General features: G+C 32.6%; 1 protein-coding gene across 5 annotated transcripts; it reads left to right on the top strand.

Moving 5' to 3' along the window:
• Positions 1-734: 734 nt before the first annotated feature.
• Positions 735-18615, top strand: Nc73EF (oxoglutarate dehydrogenase Nc73EF). Of its 5 annotated transcripts, XM_018536624.1 has the most exons (17): positions 735-848; positions 5687-5941; positions 6147-6356; positions 9850-9952; positions 10596-10658; positions 11703-11958; positions 12232-12466; positions 12569-12748; positions 13004-13184; positions 13257-13537; positions 13697-13925; positions 14134-14412; positions 14601-14779; positions 15016-15450; positions 15578-15732; positions 16192-16329; positions 16748-18615. In XM_018536624.1, the coding sequence occupies exons 2-17, from the start codon at positions 5693-5695 to the stop codon at positions 16845-16847; spliced, it is 3273 nt and encodes a 1090-aa protein (XP_018392126.1). In that variant the 5' UTR covers positions 735-848; positions 5687-5692; the 3' UTR covers positions 16848-18615. The 5 variants fall into 5 exon arrangements, with proteins under 5 accessions (XP_018392126.1, XP_018392122.1, XP_018392125.1 ...); XM_018536620.1 differs by lacking the exons at positions 9850-9952; positions 10596-10658 and adding an exon at positions 8286-8406; XM_018536622.1 differs by lacking the exons at positions 735-848; positions 9850-9952; positions 10596-10658 and adding exons at positions 1600-1621; positions 8286-8406.
• The last annotated feature ends 203 nt before the right edge of the window (positions 18616-18818 follow it).

Genomic DNA, 18818 nt, shown 5'->3' with positions numbered 1-18818 from the left:
TTGGACAAACACATCGTTCTCTTGTTGCGCGCATTCTTCTTTGTTTTAAAAAAATTCATAAAGAGACAAATTCAACTTTTACACAATTTGACAACGAAAATGTAAAAGTTTTGACGTGTAGTGATTATAACCAAAATTAGAATTTGTATATTTTTTTAAAATTTTATCATAAGAAGTGTATGTATTATCACAAAAATAGTTAAAAAAATCTCACAATTTAATTTATCGTTTCATGTAATTTGTTTTCAAATCGCGAATTCAGACTTTTTCTTATTATTATTAAAAATTCAATTAAACTATTAAAAGTAATTATAGTAAAAAGGTAACCTAATCAACAGACAATGTTTTTAAAACGTGTTCTTTAAATATTTATTTAATGTAAAAATATTTAGCAAATATTAATTTTTATATATTGTGTGCTGTGAGTGGAAAACGGCGCGACTTTGACCACACAAATTCTAAATTAATTTAATTAGTTTTAAAAAATAAAATTCTATGTTAAACAGCAAAAAATGAATAACGTCATGATAAAATAATGCAAATGTTTGACAAATTAATTTAAAAAAAAATGAGATTTGATCAAACTGCCGCACAAAATATTTCTCGAGATTACATTTCAAATGTTGAGATTTCCCAAGCAATTCACGCGCTTCTGTCACGTGACCGCGAGGGAAATTTTCATCGCCAGGTCGCGCTCGGGTTCTCTTGGCGAGTGTATTTTAGGAAAGCGTACAGTGGCGGTGGGCATTGAGCGAGTTGGAGCGAGTACAAGCGAGAATTGAGTAGAAGTGAGTGGTATCGAGTTGCAAATGGTGGACGGCATTTGACCCTCGTCGCGTTAACATCAGGTATGTGAGCTTTCCGACTGATGGACTACGTTGCTGAGACCGCGTCGCGTCTCTTGTCGACCGGTGATGTCGAACGTCATCGGCGATTGTCGCCGGTCGGTCGACCGATCGATCGCGTCGTTTGACGGGATTATGCTGGGATTACGTAAAAATTCACCGCGAACCGAAAATAGTCACCTGACTTCGCGATCTCGCGTCTCCCTCCTTCCCTCCCTATCTGTTTTGTATTGTCTTATCGAAAGGGGACGGAAAAAAAGGAGAGAAACATTCGTCAGAAGAGATTCGTCCCGGTTTCGATCTCGCGCGTCTCGTGACGAAATCCTAACCCATTCGTTCTCCCGTCACTTTTGACGAGAGATAGGGGAGGCGTGGGCGAGTTCATAGGTTAAGATGCCTGTTAAATCGTTCAGTACGGCGTTCTCTTCTCCCTTCCACGTGTCTTCCTCTTCGCAGACTGTGATGCGAATGAATCATCGTATTTTCCACGAATTATTAGGACGTTAATAGAGGCGTTAAAGGCTTGTTAGCAATTTCGTTAGCGCTCTCGTTTCTTGTTAGCGACTCGTCGGAGCGGCCGGTTTTCTTTTTTTATTACAGTTGTGTGTACGCGTCTGTCTGATTTTCTCCTTCAACATTCCCGATTTCGTTCATTTTCTTCAGTTTTCTTCTCCGACTTGCGGCGGTCGTTTTCTACTCTTGGCTCCTCGATTTTCTTCCACTCGCGAAGTTGCAATTTTGCTTTGGAAAGAAGAAAGTATGCTTGCATCATCCAGGTGCCTTTCTATCATTGCGAGATTCGAGCGTTACGATAACAATTATCGTAGTCCCGATCCCGACAGAGAACAACGAGGAGAAAGGAGAAAAGGGTAAAAGCGCGGTAAAACGTAGACACGTGCTGCCAAGAGAAGTAGGTCATACACGTGGTCTAAGTTTCTCGCTATTTCCTTTACTCAAAAATTCTAACGAGTAAATTCGATCGTGGACGTTTCTTGCAACTCCTCTTTTTTTCTCAACATTTTGACACAGATCGTACACTCGGAAATTTCTCATAACCTCCTCTCCTTTCTCAAAAGTTCCGACAGCAAACAAACGAATTGTACGCATCATAGATACAATATTCGTCTGGAAGTTTTTCTGCAACTTTTTTGCACACCTTTCCCGAATCTCCTTTTTTTTCTCTCAAAAATTACGATGTTTCTTTTTCACTGCAAAAGGCCAGTGTAAATCTGTATCTTAATATGAATTCCTGTATACAATTTTCATTCGTATTAATTCAAGCGGATAAAACTGGAAATAGCTGGAAAAAGCGGACGCGCGTAATCTGAGGTATAATTTACTCGATTAAATGCGGTCTCCGTCGATGTGTTACAATGAAGCGTTAATTCACTGTAAAATAATTTGATAAATACATACATATACGGTTGTGATTTTGAAAAGAGTAAAAAAAAAATGAATCCTATTAGTAAAAAAATGTGTACATTTATTTTAGTAAAGACATGCTAATTGTCCTGACTTTTAACCTTATCGTTGACAAATGGATCAGTAAACTTACTGGTAACTACACGTAATTTGCTGATTTGCCTTTTTTTTTTTATAACAGACGTGCAAAGCTCGTCGTGGCTTGTTATATTTATGTAACGAAACGGGCTGCATTCTCAGGACCGACGTTCGCATCTGCATGTCTGACGTGAGCGCAAACGACAATCAGGTATTCCCCACCTCCCAGTCATTGCGATCTCGCGGAGGTTCTCCTACGTAAAGAGACGGGGAGAGTCCTCAGTTTTTCCTGGTAGTCACATGTGCCTGAACGAGGCCAGCAATCGCCTCGGAACGGATTCCGTGACAGACAATCTTATCGCGTGTGTCAACAGGACTTTGAGTTATTCCTCTCGATTGTATCTTTTCTCCACATTTTTCCGCCTATTTTGAGCGTCGAATAAAAGAAGACGAATAGGACTGCTGAAGGTAAACGCGGCGTGTAAGGATACACTGGGGAAAGAGCGATACTCGATGGCCTCGCCTTTGTTGCTTAAATTTACGGTGTGACTTTATATGCTGTTTGAAGTGAAAGGAAGTAAAATTAATCTGTCAGAATTTTTTTAATACTTGCTTTCTTTCTGTTACTCTTGATGTCTTGATAGTCTTTTTATCTTGCAATCTAATCTTCGAAAAATGGGGCACGTACATGACGTCAGATGTTCCGCCTCTTTAAATCTCGATTGATAAGCTGGATCTAATTAGACATTTTGCTGTTAAATAAACAATAAATGATATTTGCCATTTTTTTTTAGACGTGATTATTGAGAAGTATTTCAGTCGTAATTACTTTTATATGTTAAAAACTCTTCAAGGTTTCAAGTTAATATGATACCATAAATATTTAGTAAATATTCTGTAAATGTACAACTATTTTAATTAAAATTAATTTTAATGAGAAAGACTATCTAGTTCGAGATAAAATTTTTCTTTTAGAAGAACTTTTTTATGTTGTGCTAAGAAAAAGCGATATTCTAGAGTACTTTATCTTATTGTTGGACTATTATATGCGTTTTTGGCAAATACAATGATATTTATTAAAGCTTATCTGGAACTCGAAGTCTTAATAATGTAAACTTTAGATTTACTTGTATACTATACTTTTTAATCTTTAGTCCACTTTTTTAAAGGAAGTACTTTAGATAACATTTTGCGCATCGCTACAAATGTATTACCGTGAGAATCTATTGACATATTATTCAATTTAATATTTAATACACAGTAATGTACAAGAATATGTGCTCTTTCAATAACATTTTTACATTTTTTGTAGTTTTTTCTGAAATATTTGAGGTGTGTTATGACAAAACGTAAATGTCAAAATTATGAGAATGTGTTTTATTGTATGAATGGGTTGTAAATTTTACGTTCTATGACACTAATATTTAACATGGAAAATGCTGCTAGTGGAAAAAAATGGTTAGTGCATCTCGAAACGTCGTAAATTCAATTGGCATTTTTACTTAAACTTATGTTTCAAAATTTTAACAACTTTAATTTTTGAAAAACTAGAATTAATTAAAATGTTTGCAAAGATTAATTGCTTATATATCATTAGTTATTACATTACAATTTTTTTTCTTCTGTAAAATTAAAAAAAAAATAGCACATTGTTTTGCTGTGGCAAGCCTCATTTCATTTTTTTCGCGAACATTGTTACGCAATTTGGGAATTGGCCAGTTCTTAAAAATAGAATAGTAACATCTCAATATTTATAATACATTCATTAAGGAGATTAGAAAAGTTTCAAAATCGAAAATTATATAAGTTTCTTTAATAAACAAAATCAAAAGTCCAAAAAATATGAATATTTGAGGAAGATATAGGTAATTAAAAGTGATTGCGCCATTTGCGCAATGTGATTTTTTTCTCACGATTCCGAATGAACGAGTTGGAATTTTTCAATTTTCTTGGTGCCATTTTGTTTATGTTATTTTTTTCTATAGATTGAACTTAAAATTTAAAAAATTGAAGATAAGAGCAATAACGATTAGATATTAAAAAATGTCAAAAAATTCATATTATTTGCAGTTTAAACGAATCTAAAAAATAATTTTTCATATATAAAAGTAAGTTCAGTTTGCGGAAAAATTCATTAATTTTATTTTAAAAAAATAATTTTATTTTAAAAGCACCTGTTCTTGAATTACCATAATAAAAATAACGAAAAATACTGTTTCGAGAAAAACGCGATTAAAATTTAGAAAGTAAATATTTGCTAAAGAATTTATAAATCGATCTTTCAAACTCTATTAGTGGCAAAACATACTCTGTACCAAATTCTGTTAATCGTTCTCTTCTTTGGAGTCGAGTAGCTTCACAGAAAATATAATAGAAATAGGAGAATATAATAGAAATAGGATTCCGGTCTGAGTCCTTCGGTATTTTCTTTGTCCTCTTCTATTTTGGCTTTCCTGAACTCATTTGTGAATTTCTAAAAAAGAAAAAACCAGATAGGGAAATATTTTTAAAAAATCACATTATCGAAATATAAAAAAACAAAAATTCCAGTTTTTCGAAATTTTAAACGCCTTTGATCCTCTTAAAGTACGTTTATGTGTGTGGTTCGTTTATTTATCATAAATATCAATCAATTAAATATATAAATGATAAGTATATTTTCTGAAATAGTTTTATATAATAATCTTTTATTAAATTACTTTTATAAACATTGATTGAATTTAACGTATTATGTCTAATGACGCAATTATGTTTACATGTTAAGATATAGTATAACGAATTCTATGAACACGTAAGTATACATATATCAACTGAGGTTTTATTTAACCTGTGCACAAACAAGCACACATATACATATATTGCAACATATGAGAACAGTTAAATGCACAAATTATGCTTACGTACTTGCAAAATGCGCCTTTGATATTCTCCGCATTTCTTAATAATCAATGAATATGACACGCAGGCAAGATCTATAATTTCAGTGATGCAATAAGAACAACGATAAGACGACAAACTGTAATAGATAAAGCCCAGGTTGTATGTGTGAGGTTGGCTTAACATACGTTGCCACTATGTTTATCAAATCATTTATATCTTCATTAATGCCTCATGACCGACCGTGGTACTTGAAACTTTGTTTAATTTAAATGCGATTACGGTCTTGAGACATCGCATATTCGTTTAGTCACTTCAGATATTTAAATGACGCAAAAAATATTGAGTATGCTTATCGGTAACTATGTTTACGCAATTTCATTAGCTTATTTACATCTCTTCCATATCGATAATATGAAGCAAGATAAGGTATTGAATGACTTATATATCGTGTCATGTTCCAGGTGAAAATGTATAAGGCAAGGACAGTATTCAGTACGCTGGCCCCTTTGGCGCCGCGCATATGCGGGCCCGAAAGATACGCGTCCTGGGTGGTCCGTAGTCATCCACTGACTAGGACCAGCCAGTTGATTTTCACAGAACCCGCGCGCAAATACAACAGCCGAGTAGCAACCGAGCCCTTTTTGAATGGCAGCACTAGCTCTTACGTGGAGGAGATGTACAACGCGTGGTTGCAAGATCCGAACAGTGTGCACGTTGTAAGTAAATATGCATCTTTGCACAAAGATTTAAATTAATTTTTTTACCATAGAAAATTAATTAAAGCCCGATGAAAGATAAAGAGAGAGTGTCTATTTATTACTTTTACTGTTTTCTTTTGTAAAAGCTATTTAATTGTGTCTTCGTTTATATTATAGATAAAAAGATTTTCCTTAAATTTATTTTACCCTTGTTTATTTGTAGTCATGGGATTCCTTCTTTCGAAACAGCACCGCTGGAGCTGCTCCAGGATTCGCATATCAGGCACCACCATCCCTCGCTCCAAGTTACAACCAAGTACCACTTGGAGCGTTGTTGCCCCTGGGTGGCGGAACGCAACTTGGCCAGGCGCCTATTAATGAAAAAATTATTGACGACCATCTAGCAGTGCAAGCTATCATTCGTTCTTATCAGGTATGATATTTGGTTTGTTTTACTCCTGGTAATGAATATACATAGATATTCTTGCAAACAAGCACATATTTTGGACATGACAATTTATCATATGTACGTTATGAATAACATATAAGAGTGATTGATAATTCACGTGATCATTACTATTTGTATTATTTTTGTTTGCAAGAAGATTATTTTATTCAGCTATATATAATTTTCTTAAGTAACAAAATGATAATTAATTATAGTAAAAATTGCTTTTTTAATATTGCTTATACTTTAATTATATAAAAATACTATTTTTTGATAAATTTCTGCTCCTATCTCTATTATCTATAAATAATTATGTAATGAAAAATCGTAATGTAGTAATACTCTTTATTTTACTATTATATAACATTTATTAAATGGGAACCTGGAGAAATCTGCTTTTGAATCATACCAAATTGATCTATTAAAAACTGCATGAATAAGAATAATATACATATACTATAAACAGGGATATGTCAAAGTTATAAGGCGAGTATTTTCATAGTTGGTTCTTATTTCAAGATCTTAAATAATATCTTAAGATGCTAATATGACTTATGTTCATTTTTACCAATGTAAATTGCTATAATATATACTATTATATAATATATAATATTAATAATTTCAATTTTAGTTTAACTTACTTTTATCTTTTTTTTTGGTACTTATAATTAGAAAAAGTTAAATGAAATTAAAATTAATTGATATTAGTAAAAATTACTAGAAATGAACATAATAATTGGTTTATAGTTTGTGACATTTTAAGAATATAGTTAAGATAGGCTTGAAATAAAAATTACAACTATACATATCAGCCATTGGTATTTGTAGTTGATCGTTTAAAAAAATTTTAATGCGATTAAAAAGTTTTACAAATTCTCAGCTCTGTCTTTAAAACGAAAGCTACTTCTTACTATATTTTGAAATTTATTCATGTATTGCCGAAATTGTTGTAGCATGCATTGATACAAAGTATATACGTTTTATTCAATAAAACATTCAATAAATAATTTACATGCACATAGGTACTATGTAGATACATATATAGTATTCTATGTGCATATAGATTCCATTAAACGAAATATTTTAAAATTTTTTTATGTCCCAGTTTCATTACATGAAACATATAAAAATATCTTTTGGTAAAGATAACATGTATACGTTATAATTTATATTTATATACTTTATATTTTTGTACTTGCCCGATTATAAACTTTATGCGTGAATATGTTTATACGAGTCTGGGACGTGGAATGTTTTTTTGTTGTAATTTCTGCTTACTGTTAGGGGCTATCATGTGTGTTTCCAAATTTTCTGACATTATGTTTGTCTCAAGTACTATTAACACATGATAAGTGCATTAGTACAAATATTATGAATATTGTATAATAGCATCATTTTTGTATGACTATACTAGTGGCTCACTGCATCTTCTATCTCAAGCATGTCTTGCATCTTTATATTTTTCCCAACAAAGGTAATGGGATTTTTTTAAATTATGATTTTTTATATCTGGCCTGGTCTTTCTCCTTTTCAATATATCCAGATATTTTTGTCAAGGAAGAAGCAGCAGCACACTATATTTCTGATTATTTTATTAAAACTACGATAATTATATTTATTATAGCAATAATTCTATTTTTGTACTGTAGTGAAATTATAATCATGAAATAAACTAAAACGAGAATCCATTCGTCCGCAAACATTGTTGTAATAAATATCAATTAATATCTACATGTTATCTTAATGTATGCTATAAGTAAATATAATTGGGCTATTTGTTTGCCAATTTTGCTGTATATAGCCGCTGTATTTTTTTTTCTTTTTTTTCTAAATTGCAACTGTGTACAGTGTAGTTGTGAAAATAGACACAGTTTATATAAATGTGAGGTTTTTTTCGGGATTATTGGCGTATAGGCCCGAGGTCACTTAGTTGCTGATCTGGATCCGCTGGGTATTATGCAAACAGACCTGATACACACTCATTATGCAGCTCGCAAAGGATCTCCAGAACAAGTGTTGCGACAGTATATGCTTGGTAAGAGTTTTCTTCCTAAGCATTTTCCGCGGCTTTTGTTTTAAAGACGCATTTTTTTGTCATATACGTGCCATACGTTTAAAGGTATATGAAAATCGCATTGTACTTGGTTTGGAGTATGTGGTGTTTAAAATGCGTATCTCTCTCTCTCTCTCTCTCTCTCTTTCTCTCTCTCGAATTGTAAATTACTCGGCTCATGTTTACTGTAATTTTATTTGAAACAACTCTTTCCGATGTACATTCAGTATTATCATTTCATGTAATCATCTTTGCATTTTAACATCTTACTTTTGTTTAGTTGAAAAAATTTTTTAATTTTAGATAAAATTCTAAGGACTATAAAATAGAATTTTTTAGATAAAATTTCAAGGATCTTTTTAGAAAACAATTACCAAACTTACTTTACTGTAATTTTATTTAATGCAATTTTAGACGGCGTAATTTTAAAACAATCTTAATGTTTTCTTCAACGTATGGAACGTATTTCAAAATTATATTGAAGTATCTGTACAAAGTAAATTAAAAAATAATAACTTATTATTTTTTTAATTGAAAATTATATATATTTTTTAAATACTTTATAATTAACTTATTCTTAGCAGTTGGAAAAAATTATACAAAACTAAATATTATGTAATGCAAAAGAGAAAGCGAGCCTTGAATTTTATGGCAAACTTACACTGATACTGAAAATGTTTGGAAAAGCATTGTATTCATTTTAGGAATCATAAAAATAAACACGTCTCATCTTTTTATAATGATCGATTATTTAAGCGGACTTCGTAATTCGAATATTCATATACATGTAGAACAAGTATGACATTTATCATTATACATTCATTGCGTTTATTTCTGATAAAAAGTAAAAAAAGATAAATATATATGTACATTGTCCAAAAATATACGAGTAAAACATTGAAGGTAAGAACAAAGGAATTTTTGTTGATTTTTTGCATGATTTGTATATGTTATTGTATATGTATTGCTTTTGGACCTGCACACATTTTCTAGTATGCTTGTCTTTTTAAAATTTGTATACTAACACACCGCACGCGATTATTTTTTGTCTTGTATAAGTTGTGATAAATAAGGGGATGTTTGAGCACTTTTATTATAATATCTTTAATTAAATTAAATATAACGCATAATTAAATAAATTTAACGCATTAATAATAGGGAAGCTAAGGAGCAGATAACACATTTATAAAGAGTTAAAACATTAGCTTCGTATGTAAACGTGCATTTAATGTTAATTACTGTGATGATGTTTTCTTAAATAACGATAGCTTGCATCGAATATCATGTATTATCTTTATCATGATGCACGTTCTTTGAGTAGAACATCAAGCACAGTAATTTATATTTTGATTAAATATACTTAAATCTCTCAAATGAGAATTTGAAACTTATTTGGTTCGCATGAATGTGGCATTAAATTGACAGATTCGTGGCCATCATATCGCTAAATTGGATCCACTCGGCATCAACAGCGCTGATCTTGATGATAGACATCCGCAAGAATTGCTCTATACCCATTATTCATTCGGTAAGCTTAATTGAACGTGTTTCTGCGTAAATAGAGAAGAGTAAAAAAATTACTCTCGAACAGAAATGCATCATTGATGCATTTGGAATTTAGTAATCGACTTAATACTAAATGATAATTATGTAATCACGGCTATACAATATCTTTGAGTACATTCTCGACTATTAATTTTCCGTGTAAAATTTATTGACAAGCTGCTATTGCATAAAACTGCATTTAATTTCTTCTCTCATGTTTAATTGTAAATAAGTGAATATTTCATTCTTTCAAGGAATTTATAAACATGGAAACATTATATAAAGTTTTTCTTTGCGTTATTAATTTACCATGTTAATATATTAGTTTATCGCTTACTTATAATTCTTTTAGCATAGCACTTTTTTATAACTATATTTTTTACTTTCTTTACTTGCGAGCAAACTGTTGGTTTGGTATCACTGGTACAAAAAAAAAGATTTATTGAAAGGTAAAATGTGCAACACGTTTAATTTAATAGTTATATAATTAGAGGTCTAGATTTATCGCTTAATTTATTAAATTTCTCGTTTTATTACGAGTACGAGCTTAGTGCAGCAGGTAAAGAATCCTGAATCCCCAGGATCAATTTCGATTCAATTGTTGAGTTTGAGTCTAATGTCTACAGGGAAGAGACCACGCACTACTTTCTCGCAGCAACTTCAATACCGAGTAGCTGTCCTAATGCAAAGTATGTAGTCGCCACCCAGAACAGGATTTCCCCGTAAAGCTCTTTTACTTGTGCTAGCATATTGGGAGGCACTGGTTTATTTTGGGTTTACACTGAATCAGATAATTTTCGGCCAAAAGCCTGTATACAGGTGCTTGGGTTCTTCTGCGTAAACTTATATCTCGACTATATAAAGATATTCGCAGACAATAGCTAATTTTCAAACATCTTCCATATAGGAATTAGAGGAGAGACACTTGAGTACCGATGTTACGAATATCTTAATATAGATGGACTATAAATACGGATGTAAAATTTGGTAAAAAGGAAATTGTAGTTTTGTTCCTTCTTTCTCTGTCTCTTTCTCCTTCTCTCTGTTAAATCGAAGTGTTGCGTATATTATCTCTGAAATTTTTCCAATAAGTATTTTTTTATCTATGTTGTGTTTCTCACCATATTTATATTGTCTTCTTTGCTGTATATTTTTTATCATGTCTTTTTAGTTTGTTTGAAACATTTTCAAATGGTTGATTCAATGGTGGTTGTTGTTTGAACTAACGATGCTTTACTTAAGCTCACAGCTTTTCTTTTGCATCAAAAAACTTTGTTTTTCTTTTCAGTATTTGTTTGCACTGTCGTATAGTGATGTGTTGTGAGACCATCAATATCCTTACATATTTTTCAAAAATATACTGCATGTTCGTTTCAGCAGATATTTTACAATATGTGAATATTGTATCTATTACAGAAATATTTATATATGCGATATATATTAAATGAAGAAAGTAATTCCTGTTGAAAATAAAGTTTTAAAGACACATTTTCAGTATCAGTTTTAAATAGGACAAATTAAAAGAAAAATACGTTTTAGCAGTTTAATTACATATTATTTATATAATTACGCTAAATGGATTATGCTATATTAAATGAATACGGAATAAACGCGCGATGTACTTAAATATCTAACTGTATATAAATATATAAGTATATAATTGTAAAAACATTTTTTTATTATGTGCTCATTTGTAAAACACATGTATTTTTCATTTCAAATGTTTAATACAGAGGAGTCGGACATGGATCGTGTTTTCAAATTGCCATCTACCACATTTATTGGCGGTAAGGAGAAATCATTGCCGTTGCGTGAGATTCTAAAACGGCTCGAGGCGGCTTATTGCGGTCACATCGGTGTCGAGTTCATGTTCATTAACTCCTTGGAGCAATGCAATTGGATCAGGCAAAAGATGGAAACACCTGGAATAATGGAAGTGACGAATGATGAGAAGAGACTTATTTTAGCCAGATTGACACGTGCAACCGGGTAATAAAATCGGCATTAATTAAATGAATTTCAAAAAAGTGTTAGCTTGTTTGAAGTTGAATATTTTTAGTAAAACCAAAGTTTTTTTTAGTTTTTGTTTATATTTTTTTATATAACTTTGTCATAATTTATAATTAAATGAAATTTTTTTTCTAAAATATATTTTTAAAGAAAAATTTTGCTAAATCGAGAAAGTGTGGAATTTATTTTCTCTCATATTTGTTTGGTATCTAAAAGACATGATTAGCAAGTAACGTTTAATCTGAATCACAGATTCGAGGCATTCTTGGCACGCAAATGGTCCTCAGAGAAGAGATTCGGTTTGGAGGGTTGCGAAATTTTGATTCCAGCTATGAAGCAAGTAATTGATAAGTCTACGGAATTGGGAGTAGAATCGATTGTCATGGGTATGCCTCACCGTGGTCGTCTCAATGTTCTCGCTAACGTTTGTCGTAAGCCACTGAGTCAAATTTTCACACAATTTGCTGCTCTCGAAGCTGCTGATGATGTAAGCATAAAACAAATTGTGTTTTTAACTGTAGAAAGTGTATATTGTTATCATGGCTAGTTTGTCGATTCGAGATTCCTGGTAACGGTAAAATGATTTCAGGGTTCTGGCGATGTAAAATACCATTTGGGCACGTACATAGAACGTCTTAATCGAGTGACGAACAAGAACATTCGTCTGGCCGTGGTTGCAAATCCATCGCACTTGGAGGCCGTAGATCCAGTGGTTCAGGGCAAAACACGCGCCGAGCAATTCTACCGTGGCGATGGCGAAGGCAAAAAAGTAAGCAATAATGCTATATTTATAAATAAAATTGTATCTTCTATAATTAGGTGGCAATAAGTAGAAACTAAATAAAGAAAAACGACTTTAAAATTGGAGTTATATAAGATTGAATAATTATTAAAATAATTAAATTTTATTGATTATTGGGTCTCTAGTAATATTCACTCAAAAACTATACAATCTTATGTTTATAAATTTTGATGAATATAATTTTACTGAATATTTTGATGAATATAATTTTACTCTTTCCAGGTTATGTCCATTCTTCTTCACGGAGATGCTGCGTTCTGCGGTCAAGGTATTGTCTTCGAAACAATGCATCTATCTGACCTACCTGATTACACCACTCACGGCACTATTCATATTGTTGTGAATAATCAGATCGGCTTTACCACCGATCCGAGGCATTCACGATCGTCGCCGTATTGCACTGGTTGGTATTTACTGATTAAAATCGATTTGTGTTTTTTTTAATAGCAGTAATTATCACGAATTTATTTATCAGATGTGGCTCGAGTAGTGAACGCACCCATCTTTCATGTGAATTCCGACGATCCCGAAGCCGTGATGCACGTGTGTAAAGTTGCGGCGGAATGGAGGGCTACCTTCCACAAGGACGTTGTGATCGATTTGGTCTCCTATAGGCGTAATGGCCACAATGAAATTGATGAACCGATGTTCACCCAGCCTCTGATGTATCGTAAGATCAAGAACACTTTGTCAGCCCTTGACAAGTATGCTAACTCGCTCATCGAGAGTAGTGTCGTCACTCCTGCGGAAGTTGAGGTACGAAGGTCACGTACATAATATATTTTATGTTAAACAGTCTTTAAAACCGTTATGTGAATACACAACTAGGAATTGAACATTTAAGGCTTCCATTTTCTAAAGTAATTATATTTTATATAATTACTTTTATAATATAAAAGCAACTATCCTTTATAGGATGTCAAAGCCAAGTACGAAAAGATCTGCGAGGAGGCATATAACAACGCTAAGCAGGAAACGCATATTAAATACAAAGATTGGTTGGATTCGCCATGGTCAGGTTTCTTCGAAGGAAAAGATCCGTTGAAGGTTTCACCTACTGGTATCAAGGAAGACACGCTCATACATATTGGAAAGAAATTCTCATCGCCGCCACCGAATGCTGCTGAATTTGTTATTCACAAAGGTGAGTAGAGTAACATTAAAAGATAAATGTGGTAAATTTTTCTCTAACAAAAAGATATATTAAATAAAAAAGTCCGAAATAAAACGTAATAGAAAATTAAAATTGAAAACTTATAAAAATATATTTAGAAAATTTATTTTATAATTCTCATGTAAAAATAAATAATTTATACAATAGAGTTAGAAAAAACATAGCAATTATTTTACAGGTATCGAGCGTATTTTGAAATCTCGCATGGAGATGATTGAGGCTAGAACTGTCGATTGGGCTCTTGGTGAAGCTATGGCTTTTGGATCCCTCCTCAAGGAAGGAATTCACGTTCGTTTGTCAGGTCAAGATGTGGAGAGAGGCACATTTTCTCACAGGCATCACGTGTTGCATCATCAGACTGTAGATAAGGCGACTTATAGGCCACTCTGTTACTTGTATCCTGATCAGGCACCCTATACAGTGTGCAATAGTTCTTTGTCTGAATTCGGCGTTCTCGGTAAGATTAGTTTTTACAATTCTGATATAAATATATTTTCAATGTAGTAACTGTGTTGAAAATCTATAGCACTTGTAAATTACGTATAACAATATAAATTATAATTTTTTAATACTGTTAGTGCATTTCGAAATGTATTAAGTGTTTTATAATTTTTGCATATTAAAATAATTTTATTGTAATTGTAGGATTTGAGCTAGGTTATTCGATGACAAATCCTAATGCGTTGGTATGCTGGGAAGCTCAATTCGGAGACTTTAACAATACGGCGCAATGTATAATTGATCAGTTCATCAGCAGCGGTCAAGCCAAGTGGGTTAGACAATCCGGTCTCGTCATGTTGCAACCGCACGGTCTCGAAGGAATGGTAATACACAAAATCATTAAATTTTACGAAAGTATATAATTTACTTTTACTTTTTGAAATATGACATGGATCTCCGAAACCGGTTACCATTTACCTTATATTTATTCACACAACTGTCAATTCTCCAATCAATCTTATATAACCAGTATATATGAATCAAACCAACAAGTCAATTGTTTGCAATAATACAATTTATTTATTGGTATCAAATTCGCATTTTCTTTCTTTTCTTGTAGGGTCCTGAGCATTCTAGTGCTCGTTTGGAACGGTTCCTTCAAATGTCCGCTGATGATCCGGATTATTTCCCACCGGAAAGTGAGGAGTTTGCTGTACGTCAGTTGCACGATAGTAACTGGATCGTCGCTAACTGCAGCACACCAGCGAATTACTTCCACATTTTACGACGGCAAATTGCATTACCATTCAGGAAACCATTGATCCTGATGACACCAAAGTCGCTACTTCGTCATCCAGAAGCTAAGTCTAATTTCGATATGATGCTAGAGGACACGCAGTTCCTCAGAGTGATACCTGAGGAAGGCGCAGCGGCTCAGAATCCCAATAGCGTCAAGAGATTGCTGTTTTGCTCCGGAAAGGTCTATTATGATCTGAAAAAAGCGCGCACAGAACGGAACTTGGATGACAAAATTGCGATCGCGAGAGTGGAACAGGTCAGTTATTATTTTTAGAATAAGTTAATCGTCATTCATGTTTCAAAAAATTTTTTTTAAATTACATTATTAAATATAAATTTGAAATATTCAATACATAGAAATATTTTAATCGATTCTGCTGCAGATCTCGCCTTTCCCGTATGACCTCGTTAAGATAGAGGCTGCTAAATATCCCGATGCAGAGTTGATTTGGGCTCAGGAAGAGCCTAAGAACCAAGGTGCATGGACCTACGTGCAGCCTAGGTTCCACACGGCGCTCAATGGCATCCGAAACGTAGTGTAAGTATCAAAATAAACAGATAGCATTTTCAACTGCAGTAGTTTTGAATCGATTTGTACTTGATTAATCAAGTTATATACTTTATTTTGGTTTTTGATTGAATGAGATCACTTATGAGTTAATCGATTTCTAATTGATTCAAATCTGCAGTCGAAAACGTTAGGAAATATATGTACATATGTGTGTGTGTGTGTGTGCGCGTGTGTATGAAGCACCCATGTTACACTTGCATTTAGTTTTTTTATACTTTTAACTGTTTACACGGCCCACTTTTTTATTTTGTTGCGACAATGAGCGCGACGCGCTAAAATTTCGCAATCGATATACATATTCGGAGAGTAACGCACTTTTGTTATCTTTTCATAAATTATCTTTTTATGAGTTATACAGATAGTCATTCGACTTCCTCATTCTATATGTCTTATCAAAATAAAATGAAAATTTGGGCCGTGTTGCAGTAGCGCGTCAAATTCAAATGGTCAAGGGTGGTTTGCCGGTTTGTTCTCGTCAACTAAACCGACTGAAACCACAACTGTATCAAAGCCGCAGCCAACAGAATCGACGGAACCAACGGAACCAAAACAAAGAACAATGAGGTAATATCGGCGAGATGGTCGATAGAAAATCGGATTAATGTAAAATTGCTTTTCTAAAATTAAATTAATTTTCATATTGAATTAATTTTTATTTTGATATTTATTTTAAAAGCATCACAGAACGAATCACTGAAATATTATTTCTATTCATGATTCTGTTACAAAATTTATATATTGCAATTACATTAAAAATATATGAAAATATATTTTATTTTATATAAAATAATTATGTATGAAGTTATGCTAAATTATATAAATTTGCTGCCATTATGGTAATGCTTGCACTTTCAATTTTAATATTGTAGTTTATAAGTGAATTTTTATTCGTTAAGGATTGACTGGTATTGCCTTTGAATGTTGAATTTGTATATTTTAAAAACAACTTGCATATTTTGAGCAATCCATATTGATGTTTTAGGTACGCTGGACGTCCCACTGCATCATCACCCGCCACTGGAAGCAAAATGCAACACCTCAAAGAACTCAAACAGTTGCTCGATGACTCCCTCAACTTTTAATGATCCTTTATAGCACTACGTGTAGAACTGAAAGTTTATTTATTTTTCTCATATTTTAATGTATATTACGACAATTTTGTGTCCTGCTCGATATACACCACAGAACAGAGATTATATTACCGTAACTGTTTATGATTTCTTCGCACAATGGCGAATTTTACATTTAAGTTCGTACGTGCGCACAAAAGTTTCACGCTTGTTTATTTAAAATATAGTTTTTTTTCCCTTGTTTTTCTTAATTTTTTTTTTCTCTATTGGCGCATGTATACACAGTTATCACAGTTTTACAGGCTAAACTGTGATAACTTTCAATTAATATATTTGAGTATTGATTATTAATTTATATAATCTTTTAACTCATGCTGTCTCTCAATCAATTACTCATCTACATGAGTATTTGATTCTTTTATCTATGTTTGAATGCGAATTTTATGCTTTTTTTTTTCTCTTGAATCGGCGCATTTTCGCATATAGGCTTGAATGATACTTATGCTTGATACGTGTGATTGGGTTTGTTGGAAATTTAGGTATATATCAATTTTGTAGATATATATGTATTTATTTAAACAAACATAAAAGAGAAACTTGCTAGTCCATTGATCTACGTAAACGTGAAACATTTGTGCGTCCATTATTCTCTGTACTTCAGCCTGTTCGTACTTTAATTCTAAATTAATTTTGTGAAGTCGATAAGATTTTACAGAAAGGGAAAGTATTATTAATTTATGCAATGTTACGCAGCGCGTACATTTTAACGTGTAGTAACGTATAGTCCTGTAGTACACTTCGGGCCGAAGAGACTGTCTATGGCAAAAGGTTACGTGGTATATATGGCCAATTTTTTTTTCTCTAGTAATTTATTTATGTGCCATGAGACTGTAGCCAATCACTTTAACTTTTTATCGTTGCTGTATTTTTATAAAAAATTAAATGATTGGCGGAATACACAGCGCGTTCTTGATGCAAAGGAAGTGTGATGTAGCACTAATTCTTCGAGATTTGTGTATCTCTGGTTGGCTTCGGTTGTGTTGACACAGCATTAAGTACCAGTAAGTAACAGAAGCATATCGAACTTGGATCTTTGATCTTTATTTGAACTTCAATGCGTGTCACGACCGAGGTCCTAGTGCTACTCCATGGACAGTGTCGACGGATGCAGGCAGCTCTCAGTAAAAAATGTTGAGAGTGGAAGACAAATTAGTAATATCTAATAGCGTTTAGAAATTAATTTTAATAATAATTTAGCTGAAAAACCGTGGCTCGCGTGGCCGCGTGTGTAGCGTAGCGAGAGTGCGTAGTATTTAATATTCTTCTATCTGGATGAAAACGGGGACGCACGAAGAAATTTTGAGACGCTATGGCTACATGATCTTTGCGCTGATCAAAAGAGAACCTTGTAATATTTATTTTGTATTGTCGGAAAGCAGTCGATGACGAGAAAGTGATCTTATTATTTTACTTGCTAATGCTTTACAAAATGATAGTTATGTGATATCTCTATTGATCTAGCACGATATTATTGTTAGTTCAACAAAAGCTACAATACCTACTGTTTTACTTGTTCCTATCCGTTGTATCCGTCATATATATATGGTATATGCGTAATTTATAACAATAATACACGGAACATGTATGTGCTTAAAAAAAACTTTCTGTCAAACAAATAATGTCTGACATTTAAATTTTTCATTTAGCAAACACCGCTGATATTACACCCGATATTGTAGTGTATTATTACTGATGAATTAAATTGTCTCTCATCGTCTTATGTATCGTGATTAATCTTGCCCTCTTCGCTTTTAGTTTTATGAAAAATATTAGGAAGAAAACGTAGCTGTTTCTCGTATTATGTTGATTTTTTTGTTTTGTTTTCGAGACATTAAAGATGTGATATATTGATACTCATCTAACAATAAGTATTTACATCTTGCGAGAAGAAAAATTAATTCCATACATAGAAATATTAGAGAG

This window comes from Cyphomyrmex costatus, unplaced genomic scaffold (genome assembly GCF_001594065.2).
Source record: "Cyphomyrmex costatus isolate MS0001 unplaced genomic scaffold, Ccosl1.0 scaffold157, whole genome shotgun sequence".
Taxonomy (NCBI): domain Eukaryota; kingdom Metazoa; phylum Arthropoda; class Insecta; order Hymenoptera; family Formicidae; genus Cyphomyrmex; species Cyphomyrmex costatus.
This window is presented reverse-complemented; position numbering and strand designations above follow the sequence as displayed.

What these genes read in the sequence shown, in the direction of transcription:
- Nc73EF (XM_018536624.1), top strand. Translation starts at nt 5,693, where the DNA reads ATGTATAAGGCAAGGACAGTATTCAGTACGCTGGCCCCTTTGGCGCCG. An exon ending in CTCTCGAAGCTGCTGATGAT is followed by an intron (nt 12,467 to 12,568) that starts GTAAGCATAAAA and finishes AAATGATTTCAG; the next exon opens with GGTTCTGGCGATGTAAAATA. An exon ending in TGAATTTGTTATTCACAAAG is followed by an intron (nt 13,926 to 14,133) that starts GTGAGTAGAGTA and finishes ATTATTTTACAG; the next exon opens with GTATCGAGCGTATTTTGAAA.